At 43.1% G+C, this 21,719-nt stretch overlaps 1 protein-coding gene across 1 annotated transcript in view; it reads right to left on the reverse strand.

Moving 5' to 3' along the window:
- LOC145412858 (ras GTPase-activating-like protein IQGAP1) overlaps nt 1-21,719 on the reverse strand; it is a 124,389-nt gene that overhangs the window by 88,314 nt on the left and 14,356 nt on the right. Inside the window, exons 5-6 of the mRNA XM_080282658.1 lie at nt 19,860-20,001; nt 4,190-4,330 (exon numbers count right to left, since the gene is read on the reverse strand). Of these exons, the coding sequence (XP_080138784.1) occupies nt 4,190-4,330; nt 19,860-20,001 (283 nt within the window). The remainder of the gene's footprint in view (nt 1-4,189; nt 4,331-19,859; nt 20,002-21,719) is intronic.

Here is a 21,719-nt window from a genome sequence, read left to right on the forward strand (position 1 = left end):
AAAGCTTTTGGGGTATCATATACAGCTAGGATTCCAGGGGCTTGAATGATGAGTAAATGGAGGTGTGGCCTATTGGACTGGGCAAACTTGGGTTGTCTGGATGTTGCTACTCCTCACCCTGCCCTAGGGTGGGAAAGGAGGTCCGGATGATGATGATGATGATGATGATGATGATAACTTTTGGACAAGATAATGAGCATAATGGAGAGAGTTCAAACAGGTATGTTTAGAGGAGTGGGTACTGATGAGATGGAGTTTGGGTTTATGGCAGGCAAATAGATTATTGATGCCATATTCTTTGTTCAAAAGCTTCAGGAAAAATATCTGGGAAAGAAAAGGGACCTGTACTTTGCTTTTGTTGATTTGGAGGAGGTCTTTGACAAAGTTTCTAGGTAGGAGGTGAAATGGACAAAGAGAAAGCTTGGGATCAAGGAGTGGCTGGGTAGAGTGGTTATAGGTATGTGAGTGCTAGCACTCAGGTGAAAGTGAATGAAGATTTGAGTGATGAGTTTTTCATGAATGTTGGTGTGCATCAAGGGTCAATCTTGAGCTCTTTGTTGTTTATCATGGTGCTTGAAGCCCTCTCACATGACTTTAGAAATGGACTCCTGTGGGAGAAGCTGCATGCTGATGATTTGATGTTGATTGCAGAGAGTAAAAGGAAGCAGAGGAAAGACTCAGGAAGTGGAGAGATGGTATGGGGCACAAGCACTTGAGAGTAAATGCAGATAAAAGAGTGATGATATCCACGGATGGTGGCAGTACCGTCAAAGCAGACGGAGAGTGGCCATGTGCGGTTTGCCACAAGGGCGTGGGAAGCAATTCCATCTTGTACAGTGTTTGTGATAAGTGGGTGACTAAGAGATGTAATGGTACTACAGGAAAACTACAAAATAATGCTGACCTCATGTGTGCGGTGTGCTGGGGAGAGAACGTAGAGATTGTCAGGCATGAAAAGACCGATCTTGCTGGTGAGTTTCTGGAGAGTGTGGAAGAGTTCTGTCATTTGGGAGACATGTTATGTGCTGGAGGTGGGGCTGGGCCTATGGCTACAGTGAGGAGTGGTTGGAAGAAGTTCAGGGAGATACTGCCTCTCCTGACAATGAGAGGGCTCTCCCTCCATGCTATGAGATCTTTGTATGCAGCATGTGTTAGAACTGTAATGTTGTATGGTAGTGAGACCTGGGCAGTAAAGGAATAGAATATTTGAAGGCTGACAAATGTTACAAAAATGACAGTGATGAAGTGGATGTTCAGTGCGTCTTCAATGCCAGGCCTGGGGGGTGCGCTATGTTTCTGATGGAAGATTTAGAGGAACGATGGGACTGGAGTGCATTGGTGTTGTGATGAGGAGAGATTGATTGTGATGGTTTGGGCATGTGGAGAGGATGGGATGACATCTGGGTTCAGAAGTGAGAAATGTTACTGTTGGGGGGTAGGGATACAAGAGGCAGACCGAAAAATACCTAGGACGAGGTCACAGAGCGTGACCTCAAGGATACGGGACTGAACAGGGAGGCTGCCAAAGATCAATTAGCGTGGACAGCCACCATTAGGTGATCAATGCCAATACATGCAAGCAAGCTGGAGCCTTTAAGAGGGAATGATCACTCATTCTCCCTTCAGTTTTGCTTCTAGACACTCTTTGGAAATCTTTCACTCTCCGTGTATTTCATCTGTTTGAACTACATCCACTCTACTTGTCTGCAAACTTTCATTTTTTCACCTCTCAGCTTGTAATGCCATATGCTCCTCATGCAACTCCCCCTTAACTCTGTCTTCTTTTCATCCATCCATCCATCCATCATCCAATCCTACATTGCCCCATGAGGAGCGTAGGAGCCCGGGGCTATGCAGTTTACTACCAACAAATAACGCCAACACACTATAGCCGCTGTTGCAGACGGCCATTGTTCTTCTCCTAGATCTATCAACAGTGGTGTTTCTCAGGGTTCTGTCCTATCGCCAACTCTCTTCCTTTTATTCATCAATGACCTTCTAAGCTGTACATCTAACCCTATCCACTCCTACGCTGATGATTCCACCCTTCACCTTTCCATTCGGTTCCCACAACATCCATCTCAACAGTTACTTCAACAAACAAGGGATGAGAGCTATGGGACACCTAATGTCTGACTTGGCTCATATCTCTGACTAGGGTAAAAATAATCTTGTTGTTTTTAAAGCATCAAAAACTCAGTTTTTACACCTATCAACCTGACACAATCTTCCTCAGGAGGACCCACTAATGTTTAATAATATTCAGCTTAACCCTGCATCATCCTTGAACAAGCTTGGGGTTTCATTCACTCGGAATTTATCTTGGAAAGATCATATTGCATCTCTTGTAAAATCTGCTTCCAAGAGATTAGGTGTGCTAAGCTGACTCCGTACCTTCTTTACCCCGGTACAGTTGTTGACTTTATACACAGGTTTTATTCGCTCCTGTTTAAAGTACAGCTCTCATGTGTGGGGAGGTTCCCCACATACAGCTCTTCTCAATGGGGTGGTCAGAGGCTTTTTGTCTTATCAACTTACTGGCTCTCTTCAACCTCTGTCTCTTCGCTGCACTGTTGCATCTTTATCTCTTTTCTATCGCTACTTCAATGGTCACTGTTCCTCCGAACTGTCTGCTTGCATCCCTCCACCTTTACGACGGGTGCATAACACCCGTCTAGCAACAAACCCTCATCCCTTTTCTGTCCAACTCTCTATTGCAAGAGTTAACTGTTACTCCCAGTCCTTCATTTATGCAACAGGTCAACTATGGAACTGTCTCCCTCTGTCTGTATTTCCTACTTCCTATGATCTCCAGTCTTTCAAACGCTGTGTGTCCAGGCATCTCGAAATGAATGGATCTTGAATTTGGCTCTCTTTTGTATTGTTTTTGTTTTTTCTTGGATGGAATGGTTTGCGGGTTCCTGACTTTTGGTTCCTTCTTTCTTGCATTAAAAAAAATAAATAAATAAATAATAAATGTAGGGATGTCTATCTTTCTTTTCTGTTATTACACCACGGTACTTGACCCATTCAGTCCACCGATGTATTTCATATTTAATGCATCACCACAGCACAATTTTTTTCACCTTAAGTGACTGCCCCTATCCATAAAGAGGTTACTGAGGGCTATATCTAGCCCCTTCAGTTTGGAAAAGTCTCTCCTAACTTGAATAAATCTGTCTGAAGATGACTAGAACAAAATTAAAAGGATATCACTAAACTGAGAGGGTTAGACTTCTTCACCAACTTGTTTTACTCCATTTCCAGGCACAACACAGTGAAAGCCACCTCTCAACAATCACCTTTTTAATTCTATTTACATTTACTTTCAATCCTTGCCACTCATATATTTTCACAACACTCTGAATAGGTTCACAATTAGTAAACAGCAGAGCATCATCTGCAGTCATCAGATCTGAAAAACTCTCATCCTTACCATGCACCAACCCCAACCCCAACCCCATTCCATAACTCTAGTTCTGAACTACCTTATAACCTCATCAATATTCAGTTCTATATATACACTGAACAACCATGGGGACATCACACAGCCTTGTCTCACTCCAACACTGAAAATGAACCAATTAATCAGACATTTCATCTACTTCACTACTATCATAAACATTTATTACAGCATTCAACGGTTTCTCACCCACACGTTTACTGCATGTGTAAAACCTTCCCCAATCATCTTATTACAGAGTATGCCTTTCCCAGATCCAAACACATCATTAATATCTGATAGTACTACCATGATTTCTCCACTATGTCATACTGCAAATACCATATCTGATCCACACATTTTTGTCACTTCTAAATCCACCCTGTTCCAGCAAATTCCAGATCACTTAATACTGCATATAGCTTTCAAGAATAACTCTCAGGTGTTGTTCTCAGAGAACATATTAGATTCAATCACTTTCTTTCCATCCAAAACTCTGTGTCCCTCAATTATTTTAACCTCCTTACCAAAAGTGTGTCATTTTATTTTACCTGTTCTATCACCAGACTATCTTATTCAACTTAAGGGAGACTTTTCACACTTGAGGGGCTAGGCATAACCTTGTATTAACTCCATTATTACAGAAGGTCCTTCCTTAGCTGAATAAACTCATCGGGAGGTAAATCTGATTAAAATGAAAAAGACATCATTGTATTCTAGGAGTTAATGTGACCATGAATGACCCACCTGAGTGTTGTAATCCTCTTGTTGCCTAAGTGAAGACACAGCCTGGCTCACATCCTGGTGTGTGAGATAACAGATTCTGCATTCTAATTCCTCTCCTGGACTCTCCCACTGATGAAACCCTTCTGTCACATTCAGGTATACCTTAACACACAAGTGAACAAAACACCAAATTAATATTTGGATGACTGAATCTTCCAGTCATCATCATTACACAACATATCCTGTTCATTACACGACATATACTGTTCCAGTTTTCTATATCTTAATGGAGAGGGTTAAAACATATATCATCCATTCCTTTATTGTCCCACCATGAGCATGGGTATACAGGGTTAAGCTACTTAGTCCCACCATTTACAATGACAGTGACCAGTTGTTTGCCTGGGTAGTACAGTATTATATGACCAATATTCCCCAATCACACTTCGCATATACTCTATAAACCATTACATGTGACATCCAGTTTCAATGTCATCATCTCCATGACCACCAGGCATCCATCTAGATACAGTATATGGTTATCATCCAGCACACTAAATGGTTTTCTGAGTTATAGGAAATAATTTTGCTTGTCACTCAGTCTAGAGGCACCTGACAGTAGCACTACCCAGCATACAAGACATTATCCACAAAATATCTATCTATCTATCTATTGCCAGACGCCTCAATCCCGTTTGGGGTGGCCACAAACAAATCGCCTCCAAGTCGCCCTGTCCCCCGCCATTTCACTCCCCTGCTCCCAACTTACACCCCCTTCTCTCATATACCTCTCCACCCCATCTCTCCATCTCATCCTCGGCCTCCCCCTCCCTCTTTCCCCCTCCACCTCACTCACATACACTCTCTTCGTCAGTCTTTCACCCTCCATCCTCTCCACATGGCCAAACCACCTCAGTGTGTTCCTCATAACGCTTCCTATTACATCCACATCCACACCACAACGCTCCTTTATATCCTCATTCGTCAGCCTGTCTCTCCATGTGACTCCACAGGCTCCTCTTAAATAACTCATTTCCACGGCTCTCACTCTTGACTTGTGTCCTTCCAACAACGTCCAAGCTTCACTTCCGTACGTTAGAGTTGGTATCACAATACTGTCATGTAGTAACTTTTTCACTTCCATGCTCACTTCCCTGTTTCTTATCACTGCTTTCAAAGAACCAGCAACCTTTCTTCCCTGCTGTACCCTTTCAAGCACTTCACCCTCCAAACCTCCATCCTTACTCATCACACTACCCAAGTACTTAAACGTACTCACATTTTCCAATTCCTCACCATCCAACCTCGCTGTACATTCACTGACTTCACCTCTCTCAAAGACCATCACTTTACTCTTCCCTACATTCACCTTTAGATTCCGTTTCTTACACACTCTCTCAAACTCATCCACCAAGCCTTGCAGCTCCCCTTCGTCTTCACTCAACAACACGGTATCATCTGCAAACAACAGTACAGGGAGTTTCCAAACACAATCCTCTCTCACCAGGGCCACTCCAACATCCACTACCCTACCTTGTACCTCTTTTATTACCCCATCCATGTACAGATTGAACAACCATGGAGACATGACACATCCCTGTTTCAAACCAACTTTCAAAGAGAAAAATTCACTTAGTTCACCATCCACACGCACTGCAGCCTTTGCACCATCGTACATACTCTTCACAGCATTCAACAACTTCCCATCTATTCCATATATTCTTAACACTTTCCACAATCCTAGTCTATCCACCCTGTCATATGCTTTCTCCAAATCCATGAAAGCCGAATACAACTTCTTTCCCTTCTCTAGAAACTTTTCCACTAAAGATCTGAGAATGAATATCTGATCTACACAACCTCTTCCCTTCCTAAAGTCTCCCTGTTCTTCTCCAACTAATTTCTCTGTTCTTTCTCTAACTCTGTCAATAAGTATCCTACCATACACTTTTCCTATTATACTAAGAAGACAAATGCCCCTATGACTACCACACACTTCTTTTTCCCCTTTTCCTTTGTACAAGGGAATAATTATACCTGACTTCCAATCCTCCGGGACTCTACCTTCCTCCCAGGCCAATCTGCACATCTTCCACATCCATTCTACTACTATCTCTCCCCCATGCTTCAGCATTTCACCACACACTCCATCAATTCCTGGGGCATTCCCTGATTTAACTTTCTTCATTGCTTCCACAACTTCTATCCTACTGATTTCTTCCTGTCTTCTCACCTCCCTCCTTCTTCCAGCCATTCCCCAGCCACTTATACTCGCATTACTTCCATCCTCCACGTTCAACAATTCCTTAAAGTGTTCTCTCCATCTGCACACTTTTTCTCCCTTCTCCACTAGTAATCTACCATTTTTATCTTTCACTCCCCTGCTAACTTCACTTCCACCCTGTCTTACTCTTTTCACCTCTTTCCAGAACATTTTCTTACAGTCCCTCCACTTTAAACTCAAATTCCTTCCAAATTCCTCATCCACTCTCTTCTTACTCTCTCTTACTAATCTTTTCACCTCTCTCTTTCTTTCTACATATAACTCTCTCTTCCGCCTCTCAACTTCTTCCACGCCCCTATTTCTCATCCATTCATTGTATGCTTTCTTCTTTTGTGCCACAGCCCGTTTCACCTCTTCAGTCCACCACGCTGTTCCTTGCACCCCCCTCCGTCTTCTCTTCCTTCCACACACCACATCACATGCTGCACATATTTCTTCTGTAAAATAGAAAATGAAAACATGGCAAAGATAACAACACTATTGAGGCAGGTGAATGTGATAAAATGTAGGTGGGAAAGATTGAGAGCAATAACTTGTTCAAGGAAAATAGGCTTGAAAGCATGGACAAATGGAATTACAACAGCAGAGTGGAAAAAAGGACTATGACTAAAAAAAAATCCTTGTTCAAAACAACATGACCAAAGTGAGTGGGAAAAAAAAAAAAGTTATCATGAGCTAAGAAAATGACAAGGAAGCAAACATCAAAGCCCATGAACTTTGTCACTTCTGGGTCATCAAGATCTTCTAACAAGAGAAGAATATTCACTATCCCCAGTATTTTCATCTACCAACATCAGATTTCTGTACCTTTCTACTACTGTACCTAATCAACATCATTAGAGATTTGCTGATGCATAATGGCCATAATGATAAAGTGGCAAGTATATCTATCCATCCATCATCCAATCCTATGTTGCCCCATGAGGAGTGTAGGAGCCCAGGGTTAGGCAAGTTGGTCCTGACATTTAACCCTTTAACCGCGGGTGTCATTCCAGAATGACGTTGCAAAAACTGGACCAAACCGCGGGTGTCATTCTCGAATGTTTGTGAATATTTTGAATACCCCGCGTTTTTTCCGTGCGCCAATTGTTTCAAGGGAGAGTAGCTATTAAGTTCTTTCACTCCAGCCGACCCCCACCTCCCTCTTCCCCCCCCTGGGGCCCCACCTCCCACCCCCTGGGCCCCCCACCCCACCCCTGACCAAGCGCGCATCAGTATCTGTCCAGCTGTGTGAGTGACAACACATGTTGATGTGGCAGTGAAGTGCAGGCAATTACAGTGCCTTTTACCTGTCTCAGTGAACACAGAGTGGGTGTTTATCGTATGTGCAGTGTTCATATATGTTTATAGTATTATTATCAGAATGTGATTGGCATTTGGTAATGGTGTGTGAGCGAAAAATAGTGATTACAACACCGCTGATGTGGCAGTGAAGTGCAGGCAATTACAGTGCCTTTTACCTGCCTCAGTGAACACAGAGTGGGTGTTTATCGTATGTGCAGTGTTCATATATGTTTATAGTATTATTATCAGAATGAGGTTGGCATTTGGTAATGGTGTGTGAGCGAAAAATAGTGATTACAACACCGCTGATGTGGCAGTGAAGTGCAGGTAATTACAGTGCCTTTACCTGCCTCAGTGAACACAGAGTGGGTGTTTATCGTATGTGCAGTGTTCATATATGTTTATAGTATTATTATCAGAATGAGGTTGGCATTTGGTAATGGTGTATGAGCGAAGGTAATGATGTGTGAGCGAAAAATAGTGATTTTACACCCCTCACTTCTAACGGCACTGCCCGTCCTGTGAAAGTCAACAAAGTCATGAAACCTACATCAATGGAAAGCTGAAGGTTAGTACTTTCTAATGGTACCTTATTTTTTTCTCTAGCTTTATTCTGTGCAGAGTTATTAAGGTTTAAAGGTTTGTTTACATTTGGCTGAAACCCCCGCGGGAGAGGACAGTCAGACCAAAACAATACCCGCGGTTAAAGGGTTAAGATGAAAGTGACCAACCTCACTCATCCCTGAGTGGCATTACATAAGTAATGCACTCGAACTACCCCTTGGATATAAACCTGCACTGGCTCAATCCGACTGGAACACTTTAATTACTCACTAAACCACCAGGCGTCGTAACTGGCTTATATGGTTATTGACACTGTAATACAATGAGATGTAAAAGGGCACTCTATGCAGTGTAATAACAGCAGAAAACAGAAGAATGTGGATGAAATATGACAGGGTGCTAACTCAGTCAACACTGCATCAAATTTAAAGGTACAGTAGGCCCTTGCTATAACAGACAAACTGGGGGGAAAGCCAAAGCCAGGTCTGGTAAAGCCGCCAGTCTGTTATATCCGAGGGTCCCCATGTGAGGTGGGATTTCAAGAACATGTTTCAATATAAATGAGTAAAACAGCATACTCTAGTACAAAAAATGTGAACAACAACAAACTCTCAATTATCCGTTATCACAATATCTGGCCCAAAGCAATATCCGGCGCTGCTGGCTTGGCTGTAATAAAGCAATATCCGGTGCCGAAATTGGATGTAACTGGCAGTTCTATGCAATATCTAGCATCAAGGTGTGTCAACCAGCTTGTAAACAGTAGCTAACCAGCGCTGTAATACTGTATTGTACCATTACTTCATTGTACTTTACGCTTAATTTTCATTTTTTCTATCTATCTATCTATATCTATATACCAAGGCTGCTTCCCCCAAGGAAAGGGAGGTAGCCGAGACAGGACGACTCACTCTCCATTTACTCATCCATTCAAACACATTCATTCGCATCTTAGCCCCAAAGGGGAGAACGGACAGATCCTCACTGCATCACACCGCGCAAGGGTCAACTGCGCAATGCAATCAGTGACATCCACAGCAGGGCCCGACAGCAGAACTGGTTTACCCCTGCCACATCATAACAGACCCATCCCCTTACCCGCATCTGACCTGACTAGCTGATCACACCAAATGCGGGAGAATATCCACTCAGGGCTGCGTCATCACTTATTCATTCACAATTTCTCTCCATTTATTTCTGTCACGCACAGCCACTCTTCCTTGCTCAACAGACATCCCTCTCGCATCCAGCGCTCTCTTCACACTGTCCATCCATCCTATTCGTGATCTTCCTCTCAGCCTTACACCTCTCACATCAGATCTAGTTATCTTTTTCACCAATCGCTCATTATCCATTCTCTCCATATGCCCAAACCATTGCAACACCCTCTGCTCAACTCTACCAGCCATTTCCCGAACAACTCCAGTTCTCCTTCGCACTTCATCATTTCGCACTCGATCCATACGCGTCACTCCACACATACTCCTCAGACATCTCATCTCCATTACATTCAAACTTTTCCTCTCTGCTACACCCATATTCCATGTTTCAGCCCCATATAATGCAGTCGGTACCACAACACCCTCATACAGCCTTCTCTTTACGTCCATTCTAAGCGAACGACATTTAAACACTTTTTTCATTCCTCCCAGCACCTTTCCTACTTCATTTATTCTAAACTTCACTTCTGCATCTATTCTTCCATCCACAGCAACATGTGACCCTAGATATTTAAAACAATCTACCTCCTCAAGCAACTCACCATTCAAAACTATATTCATCCCTCTACCATCTATCAACCTCGTACACTTCATCACTTTACTCTTATTCTCATTTACTTTCAATTTCCTCCTTTCACACACCCTTCCAAACTCCTCTACCAACTGTCTCAATCTCTCCTCTGAATCAGTCACTCTTGGAAAAGTTTTTAGGATAGAGGGTCAAGATGGATTGTGACGTAATACAGTACTCGGTTTAATGCTGTATACTGAGCCAATAGGGGGTACAATGAAATATCCGCCATTTCACGTTATTTGGTGTAGGGCTTGAATGAAGTACAGTATGTCAGATACCTGAGTTTACTGTATACCCATTTTGCACTAACTTATCCCACAATTTTGCCCTTTTCCAGCTTATTTCAGACTTTGTTTTTTTTTTTTTTTTTTTTTTTTTTTTTCTTTTTAAATAACAGAACAGAGGAAGGAAAAAAATAAATAAATAAATAATCCATATACCAGATTAGTCAGGTATAATTATTCCCGTGTACAAAGGAAAAGGGGAAAAAGACGTGTGTGGTAATCATACGGGCATTTGTCTTCTTAGTGTAATAGGAAAAGTGTATGGTAGGATATTTATTGACTGAGTTAGGGAAATAACAGAGGAATTAGTTGGAGAGGAACAGGGAGGCTTTAGGAAGGTTGTGTAGATCAGATATTCATTATTAGATCTTTAGTGGAAAAGTTTCTAGAGAAGGGAAAGAAGTTGTATGCGGCCCTCATGGATTTGGAGAAAGCATATGACAGGGTGGATAGTCAAGGATTGTGGAAAGTATTAAGAATATATGGAGTGGATGGGAAGTTGTTGAATGCTGTGAAGAGTATGTAGGCTATGAGGGTGCTTAGGCTGCAGTGAGTGTGGCTGGTGAACTGAGTGAATTTTTCTCTTTGAAGGTTGGGTTGAAACAGGGATGTGTCATGTCTACATTGTTGTTCAATCTGGACATGGATGGGGTAATAAAAGAGATACAAGGTAGGGCAGTAAATGTTGGAGTGGCCCTAGTGAGAGAGGGTAGTGTTTGGAAACTCCCTGTACTGTTGTTTGCAGATGATACGGTGTTGTTAAGTGAACACGGGGAGCTGCAAGGCTTGGTGGATGAGTTTGGGAGGGAGTGTACGAAACGGAATCTAAACGTGAATGTAGGGAAGAGTAAAGTGACGGTCTTTGAGAGAGGTGAAGTCAGTGAATGTACAGTGAGATTGGATGGTGAGGAAATGGAAAATGTGAGTACGTTTAAGTACTTGGGGAGTGTGATGAGTAAAGATGGAAGTTTGGAGGGTGAAGTGCTTGAAAGGGTGCAACAAGGAAGAAAGGTTGCTGGTTCCTTGAAAGCAGTGATAAGAAATAGGGAAGTGAGCATGGAAGTGAAAAAGTTGCTGCATGACAGTATTGTGATACCAACTCTGACATATGGAAGTGAAGCTTGGATGTTGTTTGAAGGACACAAGTCAAGAGTGAGAGCAGTGGAAATGAGTTATTTAAGACGAGCCTGTGGAGTCACATGGAGAGACAGGCTGACAAATGAGGATATAAAGGTGCGTTGTGGTGTGGATGTGGATATGATAGGAAGCGTTAGGAGGAACACACTGAGGCGGTTTGGCCATGAGGAGAGGATGGAGGGTGAGAGACTGATGAGGAGAGTGTATGTGAGGTGGAGAGGGGGAAAGGGAGGGGGAGGCCGAGGATGAGATGGAGGGATGGAGTGGTGAGGTATATGAGGGAGGGGGATGTGAGCTGGAAACGGGGCAATGAAATGGCGGGGGACAGGGCGACATGGAGGCAATTTGTTTGTGCCCACCCCGTGCGGGATTAAGGCGTCTGGCAATACATTGATAGACAGACAGATTACCGACGTCCTCCATTCATAAAATACCTGTAACAGTTGGACTTGAACAACTGTAGGTTGAAGTTTTTTGGGAAAAACTCAGGAAAGAGAGTTCCAGGGAGATGCAGTTCGAGGAATAAAAGAAATCTAATAGGCAGAAGTTCTGCAATATGGCTGTGTGACATTTCAGTCATGAGTGCTACCAGATGCCCATGCAGCACAAGGGAAGGTATCGAGAGGTGGCACAATGGACACAACTTCGTCTGAGCATTTGCCATAAAAATATCTGAAAAATAATGCAAGGGAGGCAACATTCCTTCTTACTTGTGGGGGAGGTAGTTTATTTATAACAGCAGGGTTATTGATAATTCTTCACGACTAGTACAGTATTACTATAGTCTGTTATTACAACTCAGCAATAATGATGGGGAGAGGGAAATTTCAGGCCAGGCTGGAGTAAAATGGGTAGAAAACATAAGTACTGTGACCCACTGCACCTCATTTAATGAACACTGTTTGTTGTAGCCTATGAAATTTCAAAGGTCTTCCTGGCTTTCGTTAAATCCAATATCCACTATACATTACAGGGGAATGTTCTGGTGTCAACATCTTTTTCCATATGAAGTTGTAGTATCACACATTTTACATAATAATTTTTAAAACTGTTTAGTCATAATTAACAGTGTGTAATGAAGTGTGAATGATGAACAACCAAATATCATTTCGCTGTTAGCTGTGGTATAGGAAGAAGGTGGATGGCAGACCACAAGGGCCACCCTGTTTCAATTATAAAAAGAAGGTTAGGAGAAGTGAAAAGATATCTGAATAAGTGCGTAAGTGTAAAGTCCTGGGGAACCATTTATTATGTTGGTATATGTGAATGTACTTAATACCATTTTATAGAGGTGTATAATGTGCTAGTAGAGTTGTCATTTATCTCTACTTTTTGCATAAGCCCAGAGTATATGTAATGCTCGCCACCTCACTTTTTAGCTGACCTCAGCACCGCGCCCTTGTCCGCTCGGTGACTGTACAGCGTCAGAGGCCGTTTTACAGTTATAAAGGGAGGTTGTGTCGCTCCTACATATCTCTCGGGTCGCAGTTATATTATTCTGTGCCCAATAAAGAGAGATTTAATCTGCTCATTTCTGTCACCTTACGCTACCACTTAATAACAGACCAGCTTCCACCTTCTCGTGGCAGAGAACCTTTGGTGGGAAGTGTCGGGCAGTGACGGCGAGTGGCTGACGTGTACTACAGACAGTGTCGTCGATCCAACACGGTGGTCTAGTTATACTATACAGCAGAACACTTAATATGTAGTCAACTGCTACTCCATAACGGCTACATTATTTTATTGGTGCTAGCGGTGGCACGATATTTAGTGCTAGCCGTGTACCGATACATTAAATTGGTGGCCAGCAGTGCGACGATACATTTTATTGGTGCTAGCGGTGGCACGATATTTAGTGCTAGCCGTGTACCGATACATTAAATTGGTGTTCAGTGCTGGGATACGATACGTGCTAAAGGGATTTATGCTGTGAACCAGTAACCCTTGCAATCGCTCGTTCCTGAAGGTGAAACAGAAAATCTTACTCTACTGTTGTAAGGGGACTAATTACCAGTGAGTTAAGTGGAGCAGATAAACTGGAGTGGTGCATATTAATTCCTCCCATTATTCTGCCAGTGCGAGATTCCTATCTTAAGCACAAACTGGCAGTTATCTCGCCCTGTGGTGTGCAAGATATCTCCATCTTCAAACGCAAACTGGCAAGAGTCTCGCTCTCGTGTGCGAGAGGCGAGATAAGGAGAGTTCAAGCCAGTGCGGTGAGGAGTGGGTCAACTAGCGAGCAACTTCTAGCAACTAGAGACGCGGACGGCCGAGCGAGCCGAGGGGGAAAGCCGAGAGCGAGCCGAGGGGGAAAGCCGAGAGCGGCCGAGAGGTGCCACGATTGTGTGTGGTGCGTTGTGGCATCTGCCTGGCGTGGTGCAGGGCGACCAGTCGCTTGCTAACTCCCACAGCGAGCGGGCTGTCGTGTATGGTTGGAGGAGTCTGGTGGAGTGTGGAACGTGGAATGTGGAACATCATCCTGGACTTTCATATCTAGGTAGCGTCCATGCAGTAATCCACACTCCACCAGAACAGGAACATTTGGTGAGGGTCTACTGTACTGTAATTACATCCATCCAGCACCCAAACATGATGGTTAGCAGTAAGAAAGTAGCAATATTTCTTTCTTTCTTTCTTTCTTTCTTTTCTTTTTTTTTTTTTTTATTTTTTTTTAATGCTAGGAAGAAGGAACAAAAGGCCAGAGCCTGAAAACAATTCTCTTAAAAAAAAAAAAAAAAAGAGAGAGAGAGAGAGAGAGAGAGAAGAAGAAGAAGAAGAAAGTCATTTTCAAGATCCATTCATTTCGAGATGCTTGGACACACTGCATCTGAAAGACTGGAGATTATAGGAAATAGGAAATATAGACAGAGGGAGACAGTTCTAGAGTTGACCAGTCGCATAAATGAAGGACTGGGAATAACGGATAACTCTTGCATCAGAGAGCTGGACAGAAAAGGGATGAGAGTTTGTTGCCAGACGGGTGCTATGCACCTGTCGTAGAAGTGGAGGGATGCAAGCAGACAGTTCAGACGAGCAGTGACCACTGAAGTACCGATAGAAAAGAGATAATGATGTAACAGTGCGGCGAAGAAACAAAGGTTGAAGAAAGCCAGTAAGAGGAGGAGAGTTAATTAGACGAAAAGCCTTTGACTCCACCTTGTTGAGAAGAGCTGAATGTGGGGAGCCAAGCCCCCCCCACACATATGAGTTGTACTCTACACAGGGGTGAATAAAACCCATGTATAAAGTCAACAACTGTGCAGGGGGAAAGAAGGTATGGAGTCAGGTTAGCACACCTAATCTCTTGGATGTAGGTTTTACATGAGATGTAGAGCTCCTTTGGGTGTCTGCCCCGTCCTCTCTTCCTTCCTCGTCTGTCTTTCCTTAATTCTTTCCTCTTCCTGCTGCCTATGGGTGACTTTACACTCCCTCTTCTGTCTTCCTCTCCTTCATTCATTCCTCTTCCTTCTGCCAGTGGGTGACTCTACACTGAGTGACAAGCCAAATGGCTTCCTTTACACCAGGAAACCATTTACTATGCTGGGTAGTAACCATATAACCAAATTATGGTGCCTGGTGGTTTGGCAGGTAATTAAGGTGTTCCAATTGGATTGAGCCTGTGTAGATTTATATCCATGGGGTGGTTGGGGATTATTGCTCACAAAATGCCACTCAAGGGATGAGTGAGGCTGGTCACTGTCATCTTAAATGTCACAACCAACTTACCAAGCCCCAGGCTCCTGCGTTCCTCACAGGATAATGCAGGATTGGATGATGGATGGATGGATGAATGTAATATGATCATTCCAAGGTAAATCCTGAGAGAAGGATGCACCCAAGTATGTTTAGGGATGATACAGGGTTGAGCTGCATATTATTAAACATTAGTGGGTACTCCTGTGGAAGATTTTGTAGGGTTGATAGGTGTAAGAACTGAGTCTTTGATTTATTAAAAACAAAAAGATTACTTTTACCCCTGTCAGTGATATGAGCCAAGTCAGATATTAGGTGTGCCAATGCCTCATCCCCTGTTTGTTGAAGTAACTGCTGTGATGGACACTGTGAGAACTGAATGGAAAGGTGAAGGGTGGAATCATCAGCGTATCAGTGGATAGGGTTAGATGTACAGCTTAGAAAGTCACTGATGAATAAAATGAAGAGAGTTGGTGATAGGACAGAACCCTGAGAAACACCACTGCTGATAGTACTAGAAGAAGGGTGGCCGCCTACAACAGCGGATATAGAACGACCAGAAAGGAAGCCACAGATGAAGGCACAGAGAGAAGGATAGAGACTGTAAGAGGGCCATTTGGAAACTAAAGATTTATGCAGCCTTTGAAATGTCAAGTGCAATGGCATGGCTTTTCCCTAAGTCCCAAAAGAAGGATGACCAGGAGTCTGAAAGGTAGGTGAGAAGATCGCCAGTGGAACGTCCCTGACGGAACCCATACTGATGATCCGAAAGAAGTTTGTGATAGGAAAGATACTTTAAAATTTTTCTGTTAGAGCAGCTTCGAAAACTTTTAAGATACAGGATGTTAAAGCAATTGGGTGCTAGTTAGAGGGTTGGGAATGGTCAACCTTCTTTGGAACTGGCTGAATGAGAGCAAACTTTCAGCAAGAAGGAAAGGTACAAGTTGACAGACAGAGGCTTAAGAGTTTATCTAGGCAGGGTGTAAGCATAGATGCCAAGTTCTTGAGGACAACAGGAGGGACCCCCATCAGACCCATATGCCTTGTTAGTACTGAGGTCAGCGATGGTAGAAAATACATCAGCTGAAGAAATTTTAATGTCAGCCATGAGGAAGTCAGAGGGAGGAAGCTGTGGAGGAACAGCACCGGAATCGTCTAAGGTGGAATTGGAGGAGAATGTCTGAGTGAAGAGATCTGCTTTATCATTAGAAGAAATGGCTACAGAGCCATCAGAGGAGAAAAGAGGAGAGAAGGATTATGAGGTAAAGTTGTCAGAAAGGTTTCCGGCAAGCTGCCAGAATGAGTGAGAAGAATTCATGTTGGGAGTGTTGAGAGCATTTAGTATGGATGAAATTATTTTTAGCAGAGAGAAGAACAGACTTAGCATGATTCCAGGCAGAAACATAAAAAAGATGTGATTCACAGGTGGGTTGGCTCCGGTACCTTTTATGGGCCCTCTCCTTGTTGTGGACAGCATTAAAGCATGTGTGATTAAACCAAGGCTTTTTTGCATTAGTCAAAGAATATGAGAAAGGAAGGTATGCTTTCATGACTGAGAGAATAACCTCCGTAATGCGCAAGGCACACTCAGATGGTTCCTGGCCTTGGAAGCAAAAATTATTCCAGGGAAATGTGGTAGGTGGGGGCACTCACCATCCACTCACTCAATGTAGTACTTCTCTCAGGTGTCTGCCCTTTCCTCTCCCCCATCCTTCTTTCCTTCCATCCTCTTCTGTCTTTCTTTCCTTCGTCCTTTCCTTGTCCTTCTGCCTATGGGTGACTTTACACTCCTTCTTCTGTCTTTCTTTCCTTCATTCTTTCCTCTTCCTTCTGCCTGTGGATGACTCTACACTGATTGACAAGCCAAATGGTTTCCTGTACACCAGGAAACCATTTACTATGCTGGGTGGTAACAATATAACCAAATTCTGGCGCCTAGTGGTTTAGTGGGTAGTTACGGCGCTCCAATTGGATTGAGCCCGTGAAGGTTTATATCCAAGGGGTGGTTGGGGTTTGTTGCCCATGTAATGCCACTTTGGGATGAGTGAGGCTAAATGTCAGGACCAAATTGCCTAGCCCCAGGCTCCTATGCTCCTCATGGACGTAGGATTGGATGATGGATGGATGGATGGAAAATCAAAGAAGTACTGCCTGAGGGCCCCCAATTAGCAGCTCCAAAGTCCCACACTGATGTTTCTTTGGAGGGTCCACAGGCCATACTGGAGTAATAGGACAGGTTAAGGTAAGAAGGTTGTGATTGGAGGAGCTATATCACTATGTTGATGATATGCTCCATTTTTTTTTTTCCCTGAGAATTTTATTCTGTATAAGAAGACACATTCTAGAATCATCTGACTTGGCATTTAAACAATGGGAATGCCAAAGCTGTCCAGTAGATCATTCACTTGAACCGTCACACGGCCACTCATATCGTTTATAAAGGCTCCAACATGCTTGCATACATTGGCTTTGGTCACCTAATGGCGGCTCTCCACACTGCTCGATATCTGGCAGCCCCAATATTCAGTCTCTCATTCCCAAGGGCACACTTTAAGTCCTCATCCCAGGTCTTTTCTGATCTGCCTCTTCCAAACTACCTTCAACATTCATACCTCTCATCTTCTGCACTCAAATGTCACCTTCCATCCTCTCAACATGCTCAAACCATCTCCATCTACCCCTCCTCATCCTCACAACAATATATTCAAGTCCCATCCTTCCTCTCAACTCTTCAATCACAATCCTAGCCTCCCCAGGCCTTGCATTCAAGGGCACACTACACATCCATCTAACCATTGCCATTTATGCACGTCTGAGCCTATGAATATTGTCTTCTTTTTTTGCCCGGGTCTCACTAGTAAACAGCACTTAACTGCTAACAAATGCCAAAATGCAAGGATCTCTTGGCACGAAGGGAGAGCCCTTGCAATGGAAGGAGTGGCAACAGCTTCCTGAACATCCTCCAAAAACTCCTTACCCGAGATAGAAAGGTTGCTCCAGCCCCACCTCCAGCATATAACACATCCCCCAAATAACAAAACTCCTCCTCTGCACACTCAAGAGACTCTCTGCACGATCAATCCTTTCACATCTCTCAATCTCCATGTGCTCTCACTGACACACCACACCTTCTAAATCAACATGCACGGCCTCCTGACATCCACCCTTCTGAATCCTATCTTCCTCGTGAAGACAGGGTCCACCTGGCCAGGCTGAGTGGGGGCACCATCCAGCCCTCTTAAGCTACCAGAAGAGGCTGGATGACTCCGTCGCTGATGCCTGTCCAGGATGCAACACAGCACCCCATACTATTAAGCACATTATGGAAGACTGCATTGCACACAATCACCTACGCCAACAACACATCATACACTCTTTGAGAGCTCTGTGGGAAAGCCCGGTCTCGGCCATGGCCTTCCTAAGGGGCTCGGAGCTGTTGGGCCAGACTGCCTAGGGAACAACTACTACTACTATATTATTTTGCAGCCTACATCTAATACAGTACCAGTACATCTCTTATGAATCCACATATTACAAACCCTGCATGTGATGCAGTTACTTCCCACACCCTTGTGGCACAGTGCACATGGCTACATTCCCTTTGCTTTGACAGTACCACCACCAGCCCTAGAAATCACCACTTCTGTTTTATCCACATTCATTCTCAAATCCTTGTGCCCCATTCTGTCTCCCTATTTCCTCAATCTTTCCTCTGTCTCCCTTCATTCTCTGTAGTCAACACCAGGTCATCAGCATACAGCATCATCCATGATGTAAATTTTGGTGATGCAATGCTGAGTTACAGTACGATAATATGTGGATTTTAAAAATTCATCCATCATGTAAATTTTGGTAAAGCAATGCTGAGTCACAATATGGTATGTGAATATTCAAGTCATTCATTCCTCTTCCTTCTGCCTACGGATGACTTTACACTCCCTCTTCTGCCTTTCTTTCCTTCATTCTTTCCTCTTCCTTCAGCCTATGGGTGACTACACTGAGTGACAAGACAAATGGTTACCTGTACACCAGGAAACCATTTACTACACTGGGTGGTAACCATATAACCAAATTATGGCATCTGGTGGTTTAACGGGTAATTAAGGCACTCCAATCAGATTGAACCTGTGTAGGTTTATAACCATGGGGTGGTTGGGGTTTATTGCTCGCATAATACCACTCAGGGATAAGTAAGGGAGGTCTCTCTCATCTTGAATGCCAGGACCAACTTGCCTAGCCCCAGGCTCCTACGCTCCTCATGCGGTGACATAGGATTGGATGATGGATGGATGAATAAAACATGACTGGAGAAACAGTTGGTCTGCAATACACAAATTCCATGGCTTAGGAGGAATTACCGTGTCTAGGTCAGTAATGGGGGGGGGGGGGGAGTGCTCTTATTCCCACCACTTTTTGTTCCACTTTTTATGATATAAATGGGAATATGAGGACAAAATTTATTCTCCCCTTTCTCATGTTATCAAAGCTACACTTAACTCCCATACCCCCATTTAAACATCTGTTTGACCACACTATAAGAATACAACTAAAATGGGCTGAGAAGAATAGAGGACAACTTAATGGCAGCAACTCCTGCGTGCTTCACTGAAGTACCATTATGTCTGCAACTTCATTTATACAATAAACTTACTTTGGATCCATCTGCAAGAGTATCCAGAATCCACGGACAAAAATCTCCTAAAGTCTTCCTTTTCTCGTACTCCTTGTCTAGCATGGCAATGATGTCTGGGATGTGGCTCTCCTTCACATGCAGGTAAGAAAAGTCTTGAGATCTGTTCCGTAAAAAACACTTATAATTCACGTATCCATTAATTTCTTACACATAAAATGGAAGAGGCTTGAGCCAATACAGTACCAAAATAACGTGTCAGATTCACTAAGAAAATCTATCTGAACCCTGAACAAACTTGGTGTTAGAAAAAAAAAAAAAAAAAAAAAAAACTTTAAGCTCATGCTTTGTATTATGAGCAAGCATTTTGTGCAAAAATGACATCATAAAAAAAACAAAACATGGCAGATGAGTGGAAAAATACATCTCTACAATGAAAGGAAAATGTGAATAACTGCAAGAGTGAGAAGAACATGCAAGGACCAAGTAGCCTGGAGATGGTTTTATAATGGCTATCCCAAGGTGATGGTTTCCTAGGAGGTGGCAAGGCTTCAGATGACAGGTAAGTAGGACCCCCCCCCCCTTTTTTTTTAATACAGTATGAAAATGCTTGAACAATCCTTTGATTGTGAGACAGCAAAGATGTATAAGGCACCTAAAAAAAAAATATACCGTATGTACATATATATGCAGTATATATATATACAGTATATATATATATATAGAGCTAGATAGAGAGATAGACAGATAGATATAGATATACATACATACATACACACAGTAATCCCCATACTTTCTGGATGCCCACTTTCTGGACGCCCACTTTCCGGACACCCCACTTACCGGACATTGTGGGCCTGGACCTTCGGACCCCCCCCAAATCCCACCCGTAATTTGTAATTGCCGCGCGGCACTGACCAGCTGTTACACCACGGACCCTTCACCCCTTCCTTCCTCCCCCCTCCCCTGTCTGGGTTGCCATTTGGTATTTTTCATTACCAAATGTGGGCCAATTTGGTAATGAAAAATTCGTTTGGTAATGAATCAGAATAATGCATCACCAAACGGATTTTTCACATGTATGAGGATACACAGGATGGAGATGGTGGATTGTTTGCTCTCTCTGATTAATCTGCTAGCCAACATAGCGTGAAAATAATCAACATGCTGTTAATTAAATGAAGAGTGATTACATGTATTTCCACTTGTATATATAATCAGTGAAGAATAAATGCTAGCTTTACGAATTTGGTAATGAAAATTGAGGAGTTTGGTGATGTGGCCATTGTGATCTGGCAACTCTGTTTCCCAGTCACCAACACTCGAACAGTTACTGCTTAACTTCGATTGCGAGTGGATGCTTATCACAGTGGATGTCACACGTGCTCGTTTTTTGTGTGAATAAACAGTGAATAAACTGCAATACTTCGGCAGTAGACCACACGGGAATTACAGTGTTGTGCAGTGTTAAGAAATTAGAATTTAGAGTGCAAAGGATTAACTACGGAGTGCAAACTGGCGATTGAAACTGGCGTGTTGCAATTAACAATGTGTAGTGTTAAACAATTATAACTCACAGTGCAAAGAATTACTGTAAGTGCAGCACAACATTGGATTACTGTATGTGCTTCAAGAGCATTTTCACCACTGCCAAAGCAACCCTCTGCCCAAGTGGACATACTGGTATATAAATTATCCTATTTTTGAACAGTAATAATAAAAGCAGTTCTCTCAACTATATTATGCTGTACACCACCTTCAGATTATGAAATAGTATATCAGTACAGGCAGGTCCCACTATATGAGCATCTGCTATATTGGAAAATGATGATAAGAGAATGGGCAATTTGGACCCACACTTGGTGATGCATGCAGGACCAG

Source organism: Coenobita brevimanus, chromosome 94 (assembly GCF_032717465.1).
Source record: "Coenobita brevimanus isolate Jiangsu-jjx chromosome 94, ASM3271746v2, whole genome shotgun sequence".
Classification (NCBI taxonomy): domain Eukaryota; kingdom Metazoa; phylum Arthropoda; class Malacostraca; order Decapoda; family Coenobitidae; genus Coenobita; species Coenobita brevimanus.